The following is a 17,370-nucleotide window of genomic DNA, read 5'->3' as shown; positions in this document are numbered from 1 at the left end:
TTGCTGGGTACATAGAGTCAATGCTATACTAGTTCTCTAATTTGTTGTGGAGGCATAGGAAACATACAAAGAAACAGCATTTTATAGTTACCATTAATACCTTTGAGGTCATACTAAGAATTATGGGCCTGTTTGGTATAGCTTATAAGCTGCTTATGGCCAAAATAAGCTCCAATCAACAACCAAACGCCACGCTTTTCAGCAACTTATTCTGGCCACGCTTATTCCCACAGCTCCCATTTGTACTAAAAAGCAGAAGCCGGATCAGACCAACTTATTTTGACCGCCGCTTTTACTCTATTTGTGCAGCTTATCTGGGAAGCGCTTCCCACATAAGCTGTACCAAACAGAGCTTATATCAATCGGTATAGAACATAATTTTTTCAGATGTGCAAAAATGTGAAAATATATTAGCAATTCTTAAAGGCATTCCGCAATAAATACCTTGTCAAAGGAAGCTAACTCTGTTCCAGTATCCAATTCTTCTTCAGGTTCTTGGAAGCCACAGCCTTTTGACATATTATTTCTGCAACATGTTTAGCAAACAAATAAATCTACTGAGTGGTAGAGAACAAACAATTCAAGCTCCTGCTTAACGCTTACCTTGATATGTCAAGCTCCTTCATGCAGTCACTCAACATAGCATGTCTACAATTATTAACATGCAGTTAATCAGTACTCACAAATCCATATCTGCTTTTTCAAAAAAACATAAAAACAAATCCTATCTGCAAACAAGAAAAAGATAAGCATTGCGTGACCAAATAATTACATACCCCTTAGAAAGGAATTTTGCTGCCTTCACATTTGAAGGGTTCTCAAGCCATGAGCTGTACTTTATAAAACTAGTCATCCAGTAAGAGCACACATTTAGGACTCTTGATATGACTTCTCCTTTAGACACTTCTTCTCTACCTTCAGTATCAGTTTTTGCACTTGGAACATCATCATTGTAAAAAGGAAGCCATTCGAGCTCTTCACAGACTACCTGAACGTAAGAAAGGCACATGAACACTGAATCCTGAGTAGCATTAGAAGCTCAGTATATTGCCTGCATACTGACCTCCACATACAGTTGATATGAACTAATCGAGGACAGCTGTGGATAATATAGTACACTCCCACCGATAAGATACCTGGGTTATTGTAAGCCCATGATTCAGTACAGTAAATCATATTTGGGTAATAAAGAAGGTATATCATCTTATTAACTGAAACGTCATTTCAGTGAGAAAATGGAAAAATATAAATTCGCATAGATCATACCTTACAATACCATTCATTGAATCATCCAAATCAGTCAGACCCTTGGAAGACAAATATCCTTGTGTGCTTCTACCCAAAGCAATGAAAAAACCAAATATTGCAAGATCCTTTTCCAGAACCTGCAATGAGGAATAAATAACTATATAAATTTGAAGCAAAGGACGAGATTTCTATGACTAGATGAAAAGATCACTTTTAGTTTCAACCTCAATACTTTCACTTGTTGTCAGTCTTGACCATATCTTTTCACGATCAAGTGCCCGGAGTAATTGTTTCTGAACCAGTTCAATCCAAAATGATATCTCAAGTCCATGATCATTACCAAGTTTAGGAACACCAGCACGAGGACCAAAATTATACAAAAATTCTCTCTGAAGGCCAATATCTTTTGTCAAGTTATATGCTTTACTTAGAGGGGCAAACTCAAGAAGCATATCCATGAATCGACCAATAATATCAGGCACCATTGAAGAAAATTGCTGACAAGAAACTTTTGCTGATCCAAGCTTAGTGATTGCAGCAAGACAGATCAAACCTAGCATAAGCAGAGAAAGATCACTTTCACTAGTATTCATTGGCTCGCCTTCACGGCATCTGACAGCAAACAAGAGAAAATATCCATGAGTCTTTTACTAGTTACTGGCTATGAGCATGTTACAGTCCAAAAGATAGAATAGAACTTACATTGCTGTAGCAGAGTTAAACATTGGATCATTTTCAAAAATGTTTACAAATTGTCTCACCACCAAAGGATTTTGATCGGACGAATACCATTCATACAATGTAGGTTCCCTCTTAGACAATTCATTCTTGATAACACTCTCGAGGGGGGTGAGCAGGCGGGACAAACTGCAATCAAATAAAACATCACTGAATAGACACCCAACAAATGGAACAAATCATAACAGAGAGGATGAATCCAATGTCACTTGAACATACTAGCCTACAAGTAAAAGCAATCAATATGATACAGATTCATCTTCATTTATGCAGCTGCCGACTAAAACCTAAATGAATTATGTAAACAACACATATATTTTAGTTAGCACCGTGATATAAAATTATTCATGATGCTTCAGCTTTGGCAGAAGTATGCATGTTAAATCCATGCAAGACATTTAAAAACTCTTTTGGTTAACTATATGTACCCAAAGTGAATAGAACTAAGGCACCAAGACCTTCATGTTAATAATTTAATAGCATTCTACCTAGTCACATATTGTTTTACACTCTTTTCTTAATATACTTCAGTTATGTGGTTTGCCAGTTTGCTAATTGAAAATTGCTGGACTACTTCCGGATCAAAAAATGCAACTACAACTTAGCACTATAGACCTCAGCAGTAACTTGTTTCTCACTGAGAGTAAATTTCCAACTAGAATTCAACCTCTTCTGAGATCAATCAGCCAATAAATCAAAAGGCATACTTAAATCTTATCTTAACAATTTAACTTAGATGTAAAGGAACTTTTAAAATAGGACGTTGCTCCCAGAAAACTTCAATGCAAGGGATATCATATACTTAGAAACAAATGAGTCTGCACCAAAACAACATTTAAGCAGTATGATATGACAGCAAAGGAAAGGGCTAGAAGGTAGACCTCCGTTGAACAAACACATTAATATCTCTATCTCTGCCATTCCCACGAGATGAAACATCAATAACTGCTTGCAACAATGAGTCTACAGCAGCCTGCAAACATTTCCTGTAAGATTTCAGTGAATGGAAAATATGTATCTCACAGGAATTTTGGACTATGGCAAGCACAACAGCAGTGAGTGTGTTGAAGATATCGTATAAGAACTAAGAAACATTGACTCAAAGCAAGTTCAGTTATGGTGCTTGGCTCTAAGCTGGTTATAAGTAGCAGCATCTTAACATGTGATTAAACAAAGAACATTCCAAGAGACATTTATATTTCGTTTCAGGTACACTATAAACCTAATCTTTACCTTTTTCATGGCTTTAATATTGTGTTGATATAGTAAAAAAATCAGAATGACGAGATAACAATAACTGCAAATGTTCTGTTTCTTCATGTGAATACTGAATAGGGGCAAATGTAACTCTGCAGAATGTTCACTACTGTACCTGGTAAGACAGTGATTTTATCCAAGCATTGTTCTCAACACCCAGCCATGTCTTTGGAAACCACGAGCTCTTTGACGATTTGCTGTGCTCTATGAAAGCCAACTCAATAGATCTTGCAGCATCATGTACTGACTGGACGAGTCCATTGCTGATATCTTCACTCTGCAATGCTTTATTCAATTTCAACCTTATTTCATCAATGTTGCTTGTTGAACCAACTTGCGGAGCTCCATTAACAGATACACGGTTGCCATCATCGTCAGAAGCCAACGGAATAATGTGAACCATCCTTCTAGTTCTCTGGAAGAGTCCCTTGTGTCTCCGAAACTCCAACCATCTAGCACTGTGGATGGTCCTATCACACTCCGACGGTGAGTTCCTCAAGTAGCACTTCCTCTTTGAAATGCGGGAATGGAATTTGTAGCTCTTTACATCAACAATGCTTCTACATACGAATCTGAAACCATATACTTTCTCCAGAGTATGAACCTTCGATGTGCTGCAAACACAAACCATTTGAACCATCAATACATCAAATCTGGAAAAAAAAATGCACTAGAATTCAGCTATACCAAGATCAGAAACTCTTAATATCAATATCTATATCTATAATTATATCTATGTTCTATATTTCTATATATCTTATTGTCGGTGTTTCGAGTTACCACCGACGAGTAAATTTCTAGTATTGCGCGTCTGGCTTGGATGATATGTTTAGAGGACACGAGGTTTATACTGGTTCGGACAGAAAGTCCCTACGTCCAGTTCGTCGCTGCTGCTCGTGTTACTAGCACTGAAAGTCTGTAGTAGGGGTTACAAACGGGCGAGAGAGGGAAAGGATCCCAAGTCTCTGGTGGGAGAAGTGAGTGGGTGCTGAGAGCTCGATCGCTACTCAGCCGTGTGTTCGTGTCGTGCTTTTGTGCGGATCTCGATCGGATCGGATCTCGATGGGTCGATTGATCGGGTCCCCTTCATAGGACGTCCTGCTTTCCCTTTTATAGGCCAAGGGAAAGCACGGGCTATAGCGCAGGAAAAGAGAAGAACGAGAGAGAAGAAGGCTACCAGGACCGCCGGGTCCTTCTCCTTCATGCGGGTCCCACCGATCCTGTAGACGTCAACAGGGACGGCTCCACGTCGTGGCCCTGTTCGTCACTGACGCCATGCGCAGGCGTCGTCTGCCGGTCATGGCATCCCATTCCGTTCCGACGGGCGTCGTGGTGAACTGACGCGCTTGTCAGTGTTGTACGAGGGTTAGGCAAAACAGCATCGGCACGCCCGACGCTGTTCTTGATGTGAATCCTCAGGTATGGTCCGTCATGGCCACGGGTTACATCGGGGCGTGCCGGTCTCTTGGTGTCAGCGTTTTGACCCAGACCCATACGCTTGGACCTAGAGTGGTTGGCGACGGTATGGGTCCCCGTCGGGCGAGGCGGAGCCCGCACCCAAGGGGTCAGGCGAGACGGAGACCGTGGCCTCGGGGTCGGGCGAGGCGGAGCCCGCCCCCAGAGGTTGGGCAAGACGGAGACCGCGCCCTCGGGGTCGGGCGAGGCGGAGCCCGCACCCAAGGGGTCGAGCGAGACGGAGATCGTGGCCTCGAGGTCGGGCGAGGCGAAGCCCGCCCCCAGAGGTCAGGCGAGACGGAGACCGCGGCCTCGAGGTCGGGCGAGGCGGAGCCTGCGCACCTAGAGTCGGTTGGAGCTGTAGTCGCGCTCTTAACTGCTCGGATGAATCAATCTTGATGACCATTAGCTCCTCCTCTTCGGGTACCCTAGTATTGGTCCCCGACACTTATAATCATAAACCTCACTAGAATTCCATCTCAACATGCAAGTCATCCATATCAGCAACTCACTAGAGCATGCAATTATGGCCCTATCTCTTCATGCAAACTATCTACATCAACAAGCTACATCATCCATTAACATTTATTTGTTCACATCAGCAATATCATAATATCCACTAAAATTCATTCGCGATTCCTGCAGCGATGCACAGGCTATCTTCTAGTATCATCAATTGATAATCGCAGGACTCCCATCGACTAGCCCAATAAATCAATGTCAAAGGCAAGCTGCTATTTAAGACAGAGACAGCAGTCCCTAATTACAAGTGAGAGCAAATCCGATAGGATATATATCAAGTCACGTCACTCGGAGATTATAATCTCACTGAATCAGACAGAAATCTAGCAGAGCATCTGAAATTGCCAAGCCCCCCAAGTCCGTTTCAAGGTACTCCCCGTCTGGAAGCTCTGGTGTCTGAGACCACCGAAATGCTACATTCACAGAGTTCCTCCAGCCGCGCAGCGCCGATGCATGCGCGCAATTCTACGACCAATTGAATGAACCCCACGACTACAACCAACTCATTCGTCCAGTCCATCCTCTCACGAGCGAACGGCTAAACACCCGAATCGTGGCGCCGAACAACAGCGTAAGCGGGAGCGTAGTGGAGCCACGAACCTGGCCGTGCACCTGGGCTCTCCGCCGGCGCCGAGGGGGAGGTGGCGCGGGGCCACGGCGGTCGCCATCGGTTGGGGGGCGGCAGCTGCTGCTCCTGCACGCTTGTCGCCGGCGGCGGCGCGGGGCGCTTCACGACAAGGCGGGGACCGGAGAGGGATAGGGTTTATATGGTGACGGGGAGGTGAGCTAGCGGTCGAGAGGAGTGCGAGGACGAGGAGGAAGAGCAGGAGGCCACACCGCCAGGAGAACGGACGGGGGAGAGGAGAGGAGGCGAGAGGGCCCCGGAAACGATAGGCGCTGGACGCGGCCACCGGTGCCTTTGCCGGGACGCTTCGCTGCTTCACGTTCACGGGGCGACCAACCAACCAACCAGACCGTTTCCTTTTTCTTTTTCTCCTTTTCTCTTTCTTTTCTGCTGTTTTGGCCTTGCCATCCGACCATCCCCTATTCCATAGACCACCCCCAGTGGATGACTCATAGCATTTCCTGTATCTCGCTGAGGGCACCCGCAATAGATAAATCATAAGTTAACTCTAAGTATGTTTTCATATTTTAATGAAAGAGACGGAAAAACAAGCTTTTAATCAATAGCTAAGCTTATAACATATTTTAAGATTACGTGAGAGTCAGAGAGTGTTATACGAGGGCATCCATGTTATGAGCTATATGCTATAAGTTAGCATTATTGAAGAAGTAGGTTTAGACCTAGTAAATAGCTTATACTATTGTAGGTGCCCTATTATTACCTGTGGATGCAAGTGTGGTCTTCTACCCTACTTTGAGCCGATCATCTTCTTCGGCAATCTAATCTGACATGACATTGCTAATGAGCTCATTTGACGATGACTAAAGCTCCAGTTGTAGAACAATCTTATCGTAGCATCCTTTCATCAGTAGGATAACGTATGGTCCAGATAGAGTTCGTAGTTTGAGTGACTGTATTATTGTGCTGGAGTGTGTCACTTGGTCTCGATTCTATGGCTTGCGTGAGAGCACGTGCCCTTTGTGTGTGTGTGGCAGCCTGTGACCGTGTGCGTTCGCGTTCGTTTTTATGTGTGAACTGCGAAGCAAAGCTCTGTTTCTCAACGTACTCCGAACTCTGTTCCATGTGTCAGCACTTTGGCACTCTCAAATACTGAAACTGGAACAGTGCGTTATATATATTATGCAAATAATGCAATCACATCCGATCCTCGTCAGTCGCCACAAATACCTCGTTTATATATATACAAAATAAATAAGCTATAAGGTGTCTAGTTCTTTGAAAGTAAAGCTTAGAGTTCACTTATGGCAAGCAGTCAATCTGCCCTCCGGATGTAATGCAGAAGATATAACAAAAAATGCTCACACACAATGCTGTTTAGGCATCCAACATATCCTTTCGGCAGGACACAACACAACATAGTACAGTAGTACATCACGCCACCACTGACACAATTGTCCTTCAGCTAAATCAGTCACTGGTCCCAAAGTAAAGCATCAAACTGTCGAAGAGAGCCTAACCTCTGCTTTTCATGAGAATATTAGACCCGAACTCCTTAGACCGTTCCGGCATCAGCATCAACCATGCTAATTGAACATATGGCCAAAACGCAGCATCAGAAATATATAAAAAAAAAAAGGGGCAGTTGCAATGGAATCGACAATTCTATTTACTGCCAGAAGAAACGCAGAGTTAGGCACTCAAGCTTCTGGAGTTTGATCTTGCACGCCGGCACTGTCATTCTGATCCTGCTCCTCTCTCTCACCAGCACTAGAGCGGCTTCCATAAACATGCCCCATCTTCAATCGCTTTGTTTCCATGTAGCGCCTATTCTCATTGGTTATCGGTGTCAGCAATGGCACTCTGCCAAGGACACTTAAACCATAACCCTTGAGTCCTGTGTACTTCGTAGGGTTGTTAGTCATCAACCGCATGGTCCTGACACCAAGATCGCGCAATATCTGCAGAGAACAGAGACTAATCAGCTCCACAAGAAACCATCTGAAAACACTTCAAATGAAAGTGATCTTTACCTGTGCACCTATACCGTACTCCTGCGAGTCAGCAGGCAGCCCTAGCTCCAAGTTAGCCTCGACAGTATCCCGCCCATCATCTTGTAAGTTGTATGCTCGAAGCTTGTGACCCAGCCCAATACCCCTACCCTCATTGTCATGTGGGGAAAGGTCTACACCAGGAGGCGCCCGGCCAGAGACCTACGCCGAGCAGCGGAACGCGCGGCGCGCGGTGACGTGGTGAGCGCGGCGACTGCGGACGCAGGGAGCGCAAGCACGGTTGGCTCGGGCAGGTCGAGTGGCTAAGAAGGAAAGATATTATTAGTTTCCTTTTCTATTATTAGTTCCTTGATTTCTGGAGTTTGTTACTCCCGTTGGTTTGGGGTATGCCCTTATATTCTTGTAACCGTGACAATTGAGAGGGGAGGAAGATTGTTATCCCTAACCTTGTCTCTCTCTCTCAACCAAAGCCTACGGTAGAGAGGTATAACCTCACCGGAGAAGACGGCCAGCGGCTACGAGCTACGTAGTCGCGGTCCGGCCAGCCAAGGGTTCAACGCCCTTGACAACCTAGTATCACGGTCACGTCGATCCTCACCCACCCGCTCCACCCAACGCTCCACAGCCGCCGCTCCAAACCCTAGTCCGCCGCCATCGCCGCCGTCTTCCACTGCCTCCGCACCCAGCCCAGCAACCATGTCCGAACCAACACTCGCCGAAGTCATGGACATGCTGACGTCCATGAGCGCGGAGATGAAGACCTTGAAGTCCGACATGGCAACCATGAAGGACAAGTCCTCGTCGTCCTCGGGCGGCGGCGACGGCCATCGCTCGGAAGGGCCGCGCGATCAGGACTTCCACCCGAAACACAAAAAGTGGGATTTTCCCCGCTTCGATGGCACGACCGATCCGATGCTCTTCCTCAACAAGTGCGAGTCCTACTTCCGCCAACATCGGACCATGGCGGAGGAGCGCGTGTGGATGGCGTCGTATCATCTGGACGACGTCGCGCAGCTGTGGTTCACCCAGCTTCAGGACGATGAGGGCACGCCGCCGTGGGGACGCTTCAAGGACCTCCTGAACCTGCGGTTTGGACCTCCCCTCCGCTCCGCCCGATGTACGAGCTCACCGAGTGCAGGCGCACTGGGACCGTGGAGGAATATGCCAACCGTTTCTAGGCCCTCCTGCCTCGTGCCGGCCGGCTTGACGAGGCGCAGCGCGTCCAACTCTTCACCGGGGGCCTCCTTCCGCCGATCAGCCATGCCGTCCGCATCCACAACCCGGAGACGCTCGCGGCGGCCATGAGCCTGGCGCGCCAGGTGGAGCTAATGGAGTCCGAGCGGCCGGTGCAGCACCCTCCTAGGGCGCCACCGTGCGGTCCTCCTCCCGTACCCGTACCTCGGCCTGCACTTTAGGCGCCCCCGCCACTGCTGGCGCTCCCCTCTCCCCCGGTGACCTCCCAGCAGGGACGCGGCGAGGGCAACCAGCGGCGCCTCACCTCAGACGAGATGGCGGAGCGACGCCGTCACAATCTGTGCTTCAATTGTAATGAACGGTACACCAGGGGCCACAACCGGTTCTGCAAACACATCTTCTTCCTTGATGGCATGGAGATCGATGACGACGCGGCCGCGGGCGATGCTGCAGCGGCCGATTCCGGCGAGACGGACGCGCCCATTTTCTCCCTCCATGCGGTGGCCGGCGTGACCATGGGCAAGACCATGCAGATCCACGTCAGGGTGGGCGCGACGTCCTTCATCGCCCTCCTCGACACCGGATCAACCCACAATTTCATCGCCGAAGAGGCGGCGCAGCGTTCCGGGCTGCCAATCCAGCCTCGTCCGCAACTCACGGCAACGGTGGCTAACGTCGAAAAGGTGCCGTGTCCGGGCGTCATCAGGCGTGCCCCGCTCGTCATCAACAACATCGAGTTCGCCGTCGACTTGTTCGTTATGCCTCTCACAGGATATGACCTGGTGCTCGGCACCCAGTGGATGGAGACCCTCGGGCGCCTGACGTGGGACTTCACCGCGGGCACGGTGTCGTTCGTGCGCTAGGGCTGCACAACATGCTGGACAGGGGTGTCGCTACAGGAGGCGCTGGAGTCCTGTGCATCCATGACTTCGGCACCTTTGCTCGAGGAGCTCCTCACTGGCTTCGGGGATGTCTTCGCGGAGCCGCGCGGTCTGTCGCCCAAGCGCACCCGCAACCATGCCATCGTCCTCAAGCCCGACACACAGCCGGTGGCGGTTCGCCCCTATCGCTACCCGGCTGCCCACAAGGACGAGTTGGAGCGGCAATGCGCCGCCATGATCGAGCAAGGCATCGTCCGACACAGCGACTCGGCGTTTTCTTCGCCGGTCCTCCTCGTCAAGAAGGCGGATGGTGCATGGCGTTTCTGCGTCGACTACCGGGCCCTGAACGCGCTCACCATCAAGGACGCGTTCTCGATCCCCGTCGTCGATGAGCTGCTCGACGAGCTCCACGGCGCCCGCTTCTTCACCAAGCTCGACCTACGGTCGGGATATCACCAAGTCCGCATGCGCCCTGGCGACATCCACAAGACAGCGTTCCGGACTCACGACGGCCTCTACGAATTCTTGGTGATGTCGTTCGGGCTGTGCAACGCCCCGGCGATGTTCTAGGCGCTCATGAACGACGTCCTGTGGCCTTTTCTGCGTCGATTCGTCCTTGTCTTTTTCGATGACATTCTTATCTACAGCCAGACATGGGCGGAGCACCTGCGTCATCTTCGCGTCGTGCTCACCGCGCTCCGGCAGCAACAGCTCTTTGTCAAGCGCAGCAAGTGCGCGTTCGGCGAACCATCGGTCTCCTACCTCGGCCACATCATCTCGGCGTCCGGCGTCGCCATGGACCCAGCCAAGGTGCAGGCCATTCGCGACTGGCCTATCCCTCGGTCCGCCCGGGCCGTGCGTGGCTTCCTCGGCTTGGCGGGCTACTACCGTAAATTCGTTCACAACTACGGAGCCGTCGCCGCCCCGCTGATCGCTCTCCTCAAGAAGGAGGGTTTCTCTTGGAACGACGCCGCGGCCGCGGCATTTGATGACCTCAAGGCTGCCGTCACTTCAGCGCCCGTCCTCGCCATGCCGGACTTCGCCAAGCCCTTCACCATCAAGTGCGACGCGTCCTCTCATGGTTTTGGCGCGGTCCTCATCCAGGAGGGTCACCCGATCGCCTTCTTCAGCAGGCCGGTCGCCCCTCGCCATCGCGCTCTCGCCGCCTACGAGCGTGAGCTCATCGGCCTTGTTCATGCCGTGCGGCACTAGAGGCCGTACCTGTGGGGCCGTCGCTTTCTAGTGAAGACAGATCACTACAGCCTCAAGTATTTGCTAGACCAGAGGCTCTCGATGATTCCCCAGCACCATTGGGTGGGGAAGCTACTCGGTTTCGATTTCGCCGTCGAGTACAAACCGGGCATGGCAAACGTAGTCGCTGACGCGCTTTCGAGCCGTGACACGGAGGACGGCGAGGAAGGCGCCATTCTCGCACTCTCGGCTCCGCGCTTCGACTTCGTCACGCGCCTCTGGCGAGAACAAGGCTCGAACCCGGCGCTTGTGGCGCTGCGCCAGGAGATCACCAGCGGCGCACGCGGCGCGCCCTGGTCCCTAGTGGACGGCATGGTCCAGTACAAGGACCGGCTCTACATCTCGCCCACTTCCGCCCTAGTCCAGGAAATCATGCTGGCGGTGCACGAGGACGGCCACGAGGGCGTTCAGAGGACGCTTCACCAACTCCGCCGCGACTTCCACTTCCCTAACATGAAACAATTGGTGCAAGATTTTGTCAAAGTATGCATCGTCTGCCAGCGCTACAAGTCCGAACACTTGAACCCGGCAGGTCTGCTCATGCCCCTGCCTGTTCCACACAGTGTCTGGACAGACATAGCGCTGGACTTCGTCGAAGCGTTGCCCAAGGTGCGCGGCAAGTCCGTCATCTTGACGGTGGTGGACCGTTTCAACAAGTACTGCCATTTCATACCCCTGGCGCACCCGTACTCGGCCGAGTCCGTCGCAGAAGCATTCTTCGCCGACATTGTTCACCTGCATGGTGTTTCACAGTCGATGGTGTCGGATCACGATCCGATCTTCACGTCCAAGTTCTGGCGCAAGCTCATGCGTCTGATGGGAACCAAGCTCCACATGACCACGGCGTTCCATCCTCAGTCGGATGGCCAGTCCGAGGCGGCTAACCGGGTCATCATTATGTATCTTCGGTGTCTTACAGGTGACAGGCCACGACAATGGCTGCGTTGGCTTCCGTGGGCGGAATTCGTCTTCAATACCGCCTACCAGACATCCCTGCGCGACACGCCATTCCGTGTCGTCTACGGTCGCGACCCGCCGTCGATCCGCTCATACGAGCCTGGAGACACGAGGGTCGCTGCTGTTGCCCGAAGCATGGCGGAGCGCGAGGAGTTCCTCGCCGACATTCGCTCTCGGCTGGAACAGGCACAGCAGGTCCAGAAACGCCACTACGACGCGGGACATCGCGAGGTGGCCTATCAAGTGGGCGATTGGGCCCTCCTTCGCCTGCGTCAGCGTGCCGCTGCCTCGCTTCCTCAGGCATCGACGGGCAAGCTCAAACCCCACTACTTCGGGCCGTACCACGTCACCGAGCTGATCAACGACGTCGCCGTCCGTCTCGACTTGCCGCCCGGAGCACGCCTGCACGACGTGTTTCACGTAGGCCTCCTCAAGAAGTTCCAAGGGACCCCGCCGGCCGCGCCTCCACCTCTTCCGCCGGTTCACCATGGCGCGATTGCTCCGGAGCCTGAACGGGCGGTGCGCTACCGTCTTGCCCGTGGTGTGCGCCAAGTCTTGGTTCAGTGGAAAGGTGAGTCCGCTGCGTCGTCCACTTGGGAGGACGTTGACACATTCCGCGCCAAGCATCCAGCATTCCAGCTCGAGGACGAGCTGCGTCTCGACGGAGGGGGAGATGTCATGTGGGGAAAGGTCTACACCAGGAGGCGCCGGGCCAGAGACCTACGCCGAGCAGCGGAACACACGGCGGAACGCGTGGCGCGCGGTGACGTGGTGAGCGCGGCGACTGTGGACGCAGGGAGCGCAAGCACGGTTGGCTCGGGCAGGTCGAGTGGCTAAGAAGGAAAGATATTATTAGTTTCCTTTTCTATTATTAGTTCCTTGATTTCTGGAGTTTGTTACTCCCGTTGGTTTGGGCTATGCCCTTATATTCTTGTAACCGTGACAATTGAGAGGGGAGGAAGATTGTTATCCCTAACCTTTTTTCTCTCTCTCTCAACCAAAGCCTACGGTAGAGGGGTATAACCTCACCGGAGAAGACGGCCAGCGGCTACGAGCTACGTAGTCGTGGTCCGGCCAGCCAAGGGTTCGACGCCCTTGACACTCATGGCCACAAAGATAAACTACTACACCCCGGCCAGTTTTCTCAATCATGGTCATTGCCAGAGCAAGTTGATTCCAACAATCGCATCTCGCTGATCCAAATATGTCCCCAGTTAGGCACTCCGAATGCACTCGTACTAAGATATCCTGGCCATCCCCAACATCACCCTGCATGAGTGAAAAGAATCATTCTAAAATTCCAAACATATTGCTGGGGGTGGGGGGAAGATTAGGCCATGTTCATCATTTAGATAATCACTAAATTCGAAAACAAAGGAGATGTTTTTGGTTGTCTGCAAGCAAACCATATCCAGGATACCACCGCAAGATAAAAACAATTCAGATCTTTTACTCATCCAATCTAAGATGTATGTAGCTGGCAAAATGTCTTGTCATAATGTGGTGCATTAGTCGCAAAAAAAAATGTGGTGCATTTGGGAGCAACATTTTTACACCCTTCAGCCCATAGCATGTGATTTTACCTTTCTACATCATGCAATGAGGTTCTGGTTTTTCAAAGTTCCTAAACTGCCCATGAAACATTCAAACTTTTTGAACCTGATGTTTGAAGTGGTAGCCATTATTCTACTGAACATAATATTCACTGTAGCCATCCTTCTGCTGAACATAACATTTACTGACTACTGAGGTATGCATACCTTCACCATGGCTATGTGTTCCATCCCATCAATAAGAGATCTATAGCAATAGGATTTAAACGAACCCCATTGTAACTGTAATGGTGTAACACAAACACACTCTACCAATCTGTCTCTCTTTCTCCTATATCTGTAAATGGGAATGTTCACAGCTTAGAATTACAATGCAAGAAGACTACCATAAAAAAAATGCATCCAAGTACAACCATCCATCAATTGCAGCTTTTATTTTACAAAAGAAAAAGAAAAGTTCGCAATATGGGCCTACACCTACAATGAAACATATATTTAACACAAATATACGAAATGGCCATAAAAATGGGGTGTTTTACTTATCATTTATCATAAAACAGTTAGGATCCTAGGATCCAATATATAATAATCAGACTGTCTAAATCAATGAAGAATGTTTTGTCGTTGAAAAAGAAGAACCGCCACTCGAATATGTCAAGACAAAGCTAACCTTATCAGGTCTGCGATTGATATTATCTTCAGGTTCTCCCTCTTAGCAAATTGTTGCAGTTTCGGTAACAAAGCCATGGAGCCATCATCATCATCAACAATTTCACAAAGAACTGAAACAGGAGGTAACCCAGCTAACATGGCAAGGTCCACCGATGCTTCAGTATGTCCAGCCCTTTTTAACACACCACCTTCTCTGTATTTAAGAGGAAAAATATGTCCTGGCCGGTTGAAGTCCTCAGGTTTGGAATTAGGAGACGCAAGTGCCAGTATTGTGTTTGCTCGATCGTTTGCTGAAACCCCAGTTGTTGTTCCCTCCTTGGCATCCTAAAATAGATATGTTTAGCAGCAAAAATTAGAAATGGAGGATAAAGGACAAAATGCAATCAAGGTGTTAAGCGCAAAATACTTTCTTTCAAAAGCTGATAATTTTAGTTTATACTTCCCAAAGTACAATTAGCACAGCTTGCACTCTTTTCTTGTTAATACAAACTTATGCAAGTGTTCTTATTCTACAAAAAAGAAAAGGCTAAAAAGGAAAAAGCCATACCACTGAAACAGTGAAGGCAGTTCGCAGTTTCTCTTCATTTTCCTTTGTCGTCACCATAAGAGGAAGTTGTAGCCTTTCCAGATCCTCTTCTTTCATGCTGACACAAACAATCCCGGTGCCATGCCTCACTATAAAAGCCATAGCCTCAGGTGTGACCTTTGATGCTGCCATTATAAGATCACCTTCACTCTCTCTATCCTCATCATCCACAACAATGACATACTGCAACATAAACTCAGTTAGAAATTCATAGATGTACTGGAGTGACTGGCATAACCACACAAATATCAATAAATGCAAATTTGGCAATCAGGACATACTTTTCCTTGACGAATGTCCTCAATAGCTTCAGGTATAGATGAGAAACCCTCTGTAGGGAAGTCTAGGTCAAGCTCATCGTCATGAGCAGAAAAACCATCAACAACAGGAGCCATATCAGCTGCAATGGTCCCAAGTGCAACAGCATCTGCTTGAACTGCATTAGATGGGTTGGCCTTCCCATTTATAATAACATTCTCTGATGAACCACCCACAGCATGAGATATATGGAACTTTCTGAGTCGACGGTTATTTTCCAAGCAAATTGATCCGATTGTCCTTAAACTGTTTGATGTAGAACTTGGTAAAAGTGAAGCATCACAACACAACCTAGAAGTCCTGTAGTGACCATAGATGTTGTTTAGCCATGAAAAGTGTTTTCCACTACATGAGTCAATTTAAAAGGACAAAATTAATAATGAAACAAGCAATTATTCCCAAGAAACCGGAGGCCACTGCTGTAGATGCTTTCAGGCCGATAGGTTTGCAAAATTGCAGCATCAAAATTATTGCCAAGGCTCTGACAAGAAGACTTCAGAAAGAAATTGGAAAGCTAATTGATCTCAACCAATCAGGCTTCCTCAAAGAGCGGTCTATTTCTGAGACATTCGTTTTTGCGGCTGAATTGGTACAAACCTGCAAGAAGAGGAAGCTGCCAGCTTTGGTTCTGAAACAGACTTTCAAAGGCCTTCGACACAGTAAATTGGGTTGGGCTGGATCTTGTTTTGCAAGCCCAGGGCTTCTCTGTCAAGTGGAGGAATTGGATTCAGTCTATTCTGTCTTCTTCTAGATCTGCTGTGCGTAAATGGTTGCCCGGGCCCGTCGATCTCTTGTAAACAGGGACTCCGACAGGGAGACCCCGATTCAGCATTGTGGTCTTGCTGCCCATCAAGTACATTATTCTTGACTGGAGGACAGCAAATGATGGATAAGTCTCTGTGTAGGTCTTTGTGGGGCTGCAGCAGCATTGTGGTCTTGCTGCCTATCAAGGACAGCATCCTTGACTGGAGGACAACATGTTAGCATATAGGACTAGCATCTAGGACAACATCTTAGACTATCATCTTGGCATATGCTTGGCTGGCTAGCAGCCTATAAATATGTATCCCCAACCCCTTAAGTTGACATGGCATTTGGAAATAAACCAGAAAATTGCCCCAACTCCTAGTGTCATCCTCTCTCGATAAGAGTAAGAATTCTGCTACTACCAAGAGTAAGAATTCAACGACTAACAAGTGGTATCAGAGCCGTACTATCCTGTATCCTGAGCATCTCCTGTTCATCTCCTTTTCCAGCCGCGCAACAACCCCAGCAGGGAGCAGCAGCAGTTTCGGCCGCTCCTGCTCACTCCTCTCCCTCTGCGCAAGCAGCCCTCTCCCCATGCAGCAGCCCCCTGGTAGCGCGTCATGTCCGTAGGGCAGTCTCAGCGCTCGATCGCCTCGAGCACGCGGCATCGGCAGGAGGCCGAACTTACCGCGGCAGAGGAACGCGAGCGAGCGGCGGCGACGGATGCAGCGCGTGCGGCGACAGGCCAGCAGCAGAGGTCGAGGCTCTGCGCGGCAGCATCAGCAGCTCCATTTCTACTGACGACAGCACCGACGCGGACCTTGAGCTACTGGGGAGGGAGGCACAGTGGGCAGCCGCGCACGCCCACTAGCGTGGTGGCAGCCCAGACAGGCGCGGACGCACCGGCGGCGCTCCTGGAGGAGGCGCGCACGGCGGTGGCGCTCCAGGAGGAGGTGCGCACGACGGTGGTGCTCTAGGAGTAGGCGCGCACGGCAACGGTGTTGGACTGGTCGATGGAGAGCGTGGCCTTCACAGGCAGCGTGGCTCTCTCTCCCCGGATCAGTACCGTGGTTACCACGGGCTCTAGGCTGTTGTCAGGGACGTCGGCTCTGGCGGTGGGTGGCCTACCCTCACTAAGGCCAACTACGTCGAGTGGACTGCGGTGATGAGGGTAAAGCTCCAGGTGCGGTACGGCGACGTCGACTACGACTAGGATCGACGAGCGCTGGATGCCCTCATCGCTGCAGTCCCGTCCGAGATACAGTTCTCGCTTACCAATAAGCGGACTGCCAAGAAGGATTGGGACGCCATCGCTGCGGCACGCATTAGCAGTGACCACGCCCGTAAGTCCACACTACAGGCACTTCGCAAGGAGTGGAAGAACCTGGCCTTCAAG

The 17,370-nt window shown here is 49.7% G+C and overlaps 3 protein-coding genes and 1 pseudogene across 4 annotated transcripts in view; 2 read left to right on the top strand and 2 right to left on the bottom strand.

Annotated features, from left to right (window-relative positions):
* The window catches only part of LOC136500794 (uncharacterized), a 29,007-nt gene extending 22,880 nt beyond the window's left edge, over positions 1-6,127 (bottom strand). For both annotated transcript variants that reach the window (XM_066496228.1, XM_066496227.1), the window contains exons 1-10: positions 5,821-6,127; positions 3,359-3,857; positions 2,868-2,959; positions 1,951-2,115; positions 1,473-1,860; positions 1,267-1,385; positions 1,064-1,136; positions 777-988; positions 604-648; positions 445-526 (exon numbers count right to left, since the gene is read on the bottom strand). In XM_066496228.1, coding sequence (XP_066352325.1) covers positions 445-526; positions 604-648; positions 777-988; positions 1,064-1,136; positions 1,267-1,385; positions 1,473-1,860; positions 1,951-2,115; positions 2,868-2,959; positions 3,359-3,857; positions 5,821-5,888 — 1,743 coding nt within the window. In that variant the 5' untranslated portion in view covers positions 5,889-6,127. The remainder of the gene's footprint in view (positions 1-444; positions 527-603; positions 649-776; positions 989-1,063; positions 1,137-1,266; positions 1,386-1,472; positions 1,861-1,950; positions 2,116-2,867; positions 2,960-3,358; positions 3,858-5,820) is intronic.
* A 980-nt stretch (positions 6,128-7,107) lies between these two features.
* On the top strand, positions 7,108-10,460 carry LOC136500297 (uncharacterized; annotated as a pseudogene).
* Positions 10,461-10,466: 6 nt separating this feature from the next.
* Positions 10,467-11,102, top strand: LOC136500296 (uncharacterized mitochondrial protein AtMg00860-like). The gene has a single exon (XM_066495643.1). It carries the CDS (start codon positions 10,467-10,469, stop codon positions 11,100-11,102), a length of 636 nt encoding a protein of 211 aa, XP_066351740.1.
* A 1,989-nt stretch (positions 11,103-13,091) lies between these two features.
* LOC136500294 (probable bifunctional riboflavin biosynthesis protein RIBA 1, chloroplastic) lies at positions 13,092-15,422 on the bottom strand. Its single transcript, XM_066495642.1, has 5 exons — positions 15,191-15,422; positions 14,871-15,092; positions 14,322-14,647; positions 13,859-13,988; positions 13,092-13,367 (listed from the first exon to the last, which is right to left on the bottom strand). Exons 1-5 carry the CDS (start codon positions 15,302-15,304, stop codon positions 13,092-13,094), a joined length of 1,068 nt encoding a protein of 355 aa, XP_066351739.1. The 5' UTR covers positions 15,305-15,422.
* Between the last annotated feature and the right edge of the window lie 1,948 nt (positions 15,423-17,370).

Source organism: Miscanthus floridulus, chromosome 13 (genome assembly GCF_019320115.1).
Source record: "Miscanthus floridulus cultivar M001 chromosome 13, ASM1932011v1, whole genome shotgun sequence".
NCBI lineage: Eukaryota > Viridiplantae > Streptophyta > Magnoliopsida > Poales > Poaceae > Miscanthus > Miscanthus floridulus.
This window is presented reverse-complemented; position numbering and strand designations above follow the sequence as displayed.

Coding starts and splice junctions, on each gene's coding strand:
- LOC136500296 (XM_066495643.1), top strand. CDS start 10,467: ATGAACGACGTCCTGTGGCCTTTTCTGCGTCGATTCGTCCTTGTCTTT.
- LOC136500294 (XM_066495642.1), bottom strand. CDS start 15,304: ATGGCTCCTGTTGTTGATGGTTTTTCTGCTCATGACGATGAGCTTGAC. Junction 15,093..15,190: donor AGGACATTCGTCAAGGAAAA/GTATGTCCTGAT, acceptor TTTATGTTGCAG/TATGTCATTGTTGTGGATGA. Junction 13,989..14,321: donor TCAATCGCAGACCTGATAAG/GTTAGCTTTGTC, acceptor TCCCATTTACAG/ATATAGGAGAAAGAGAGACA.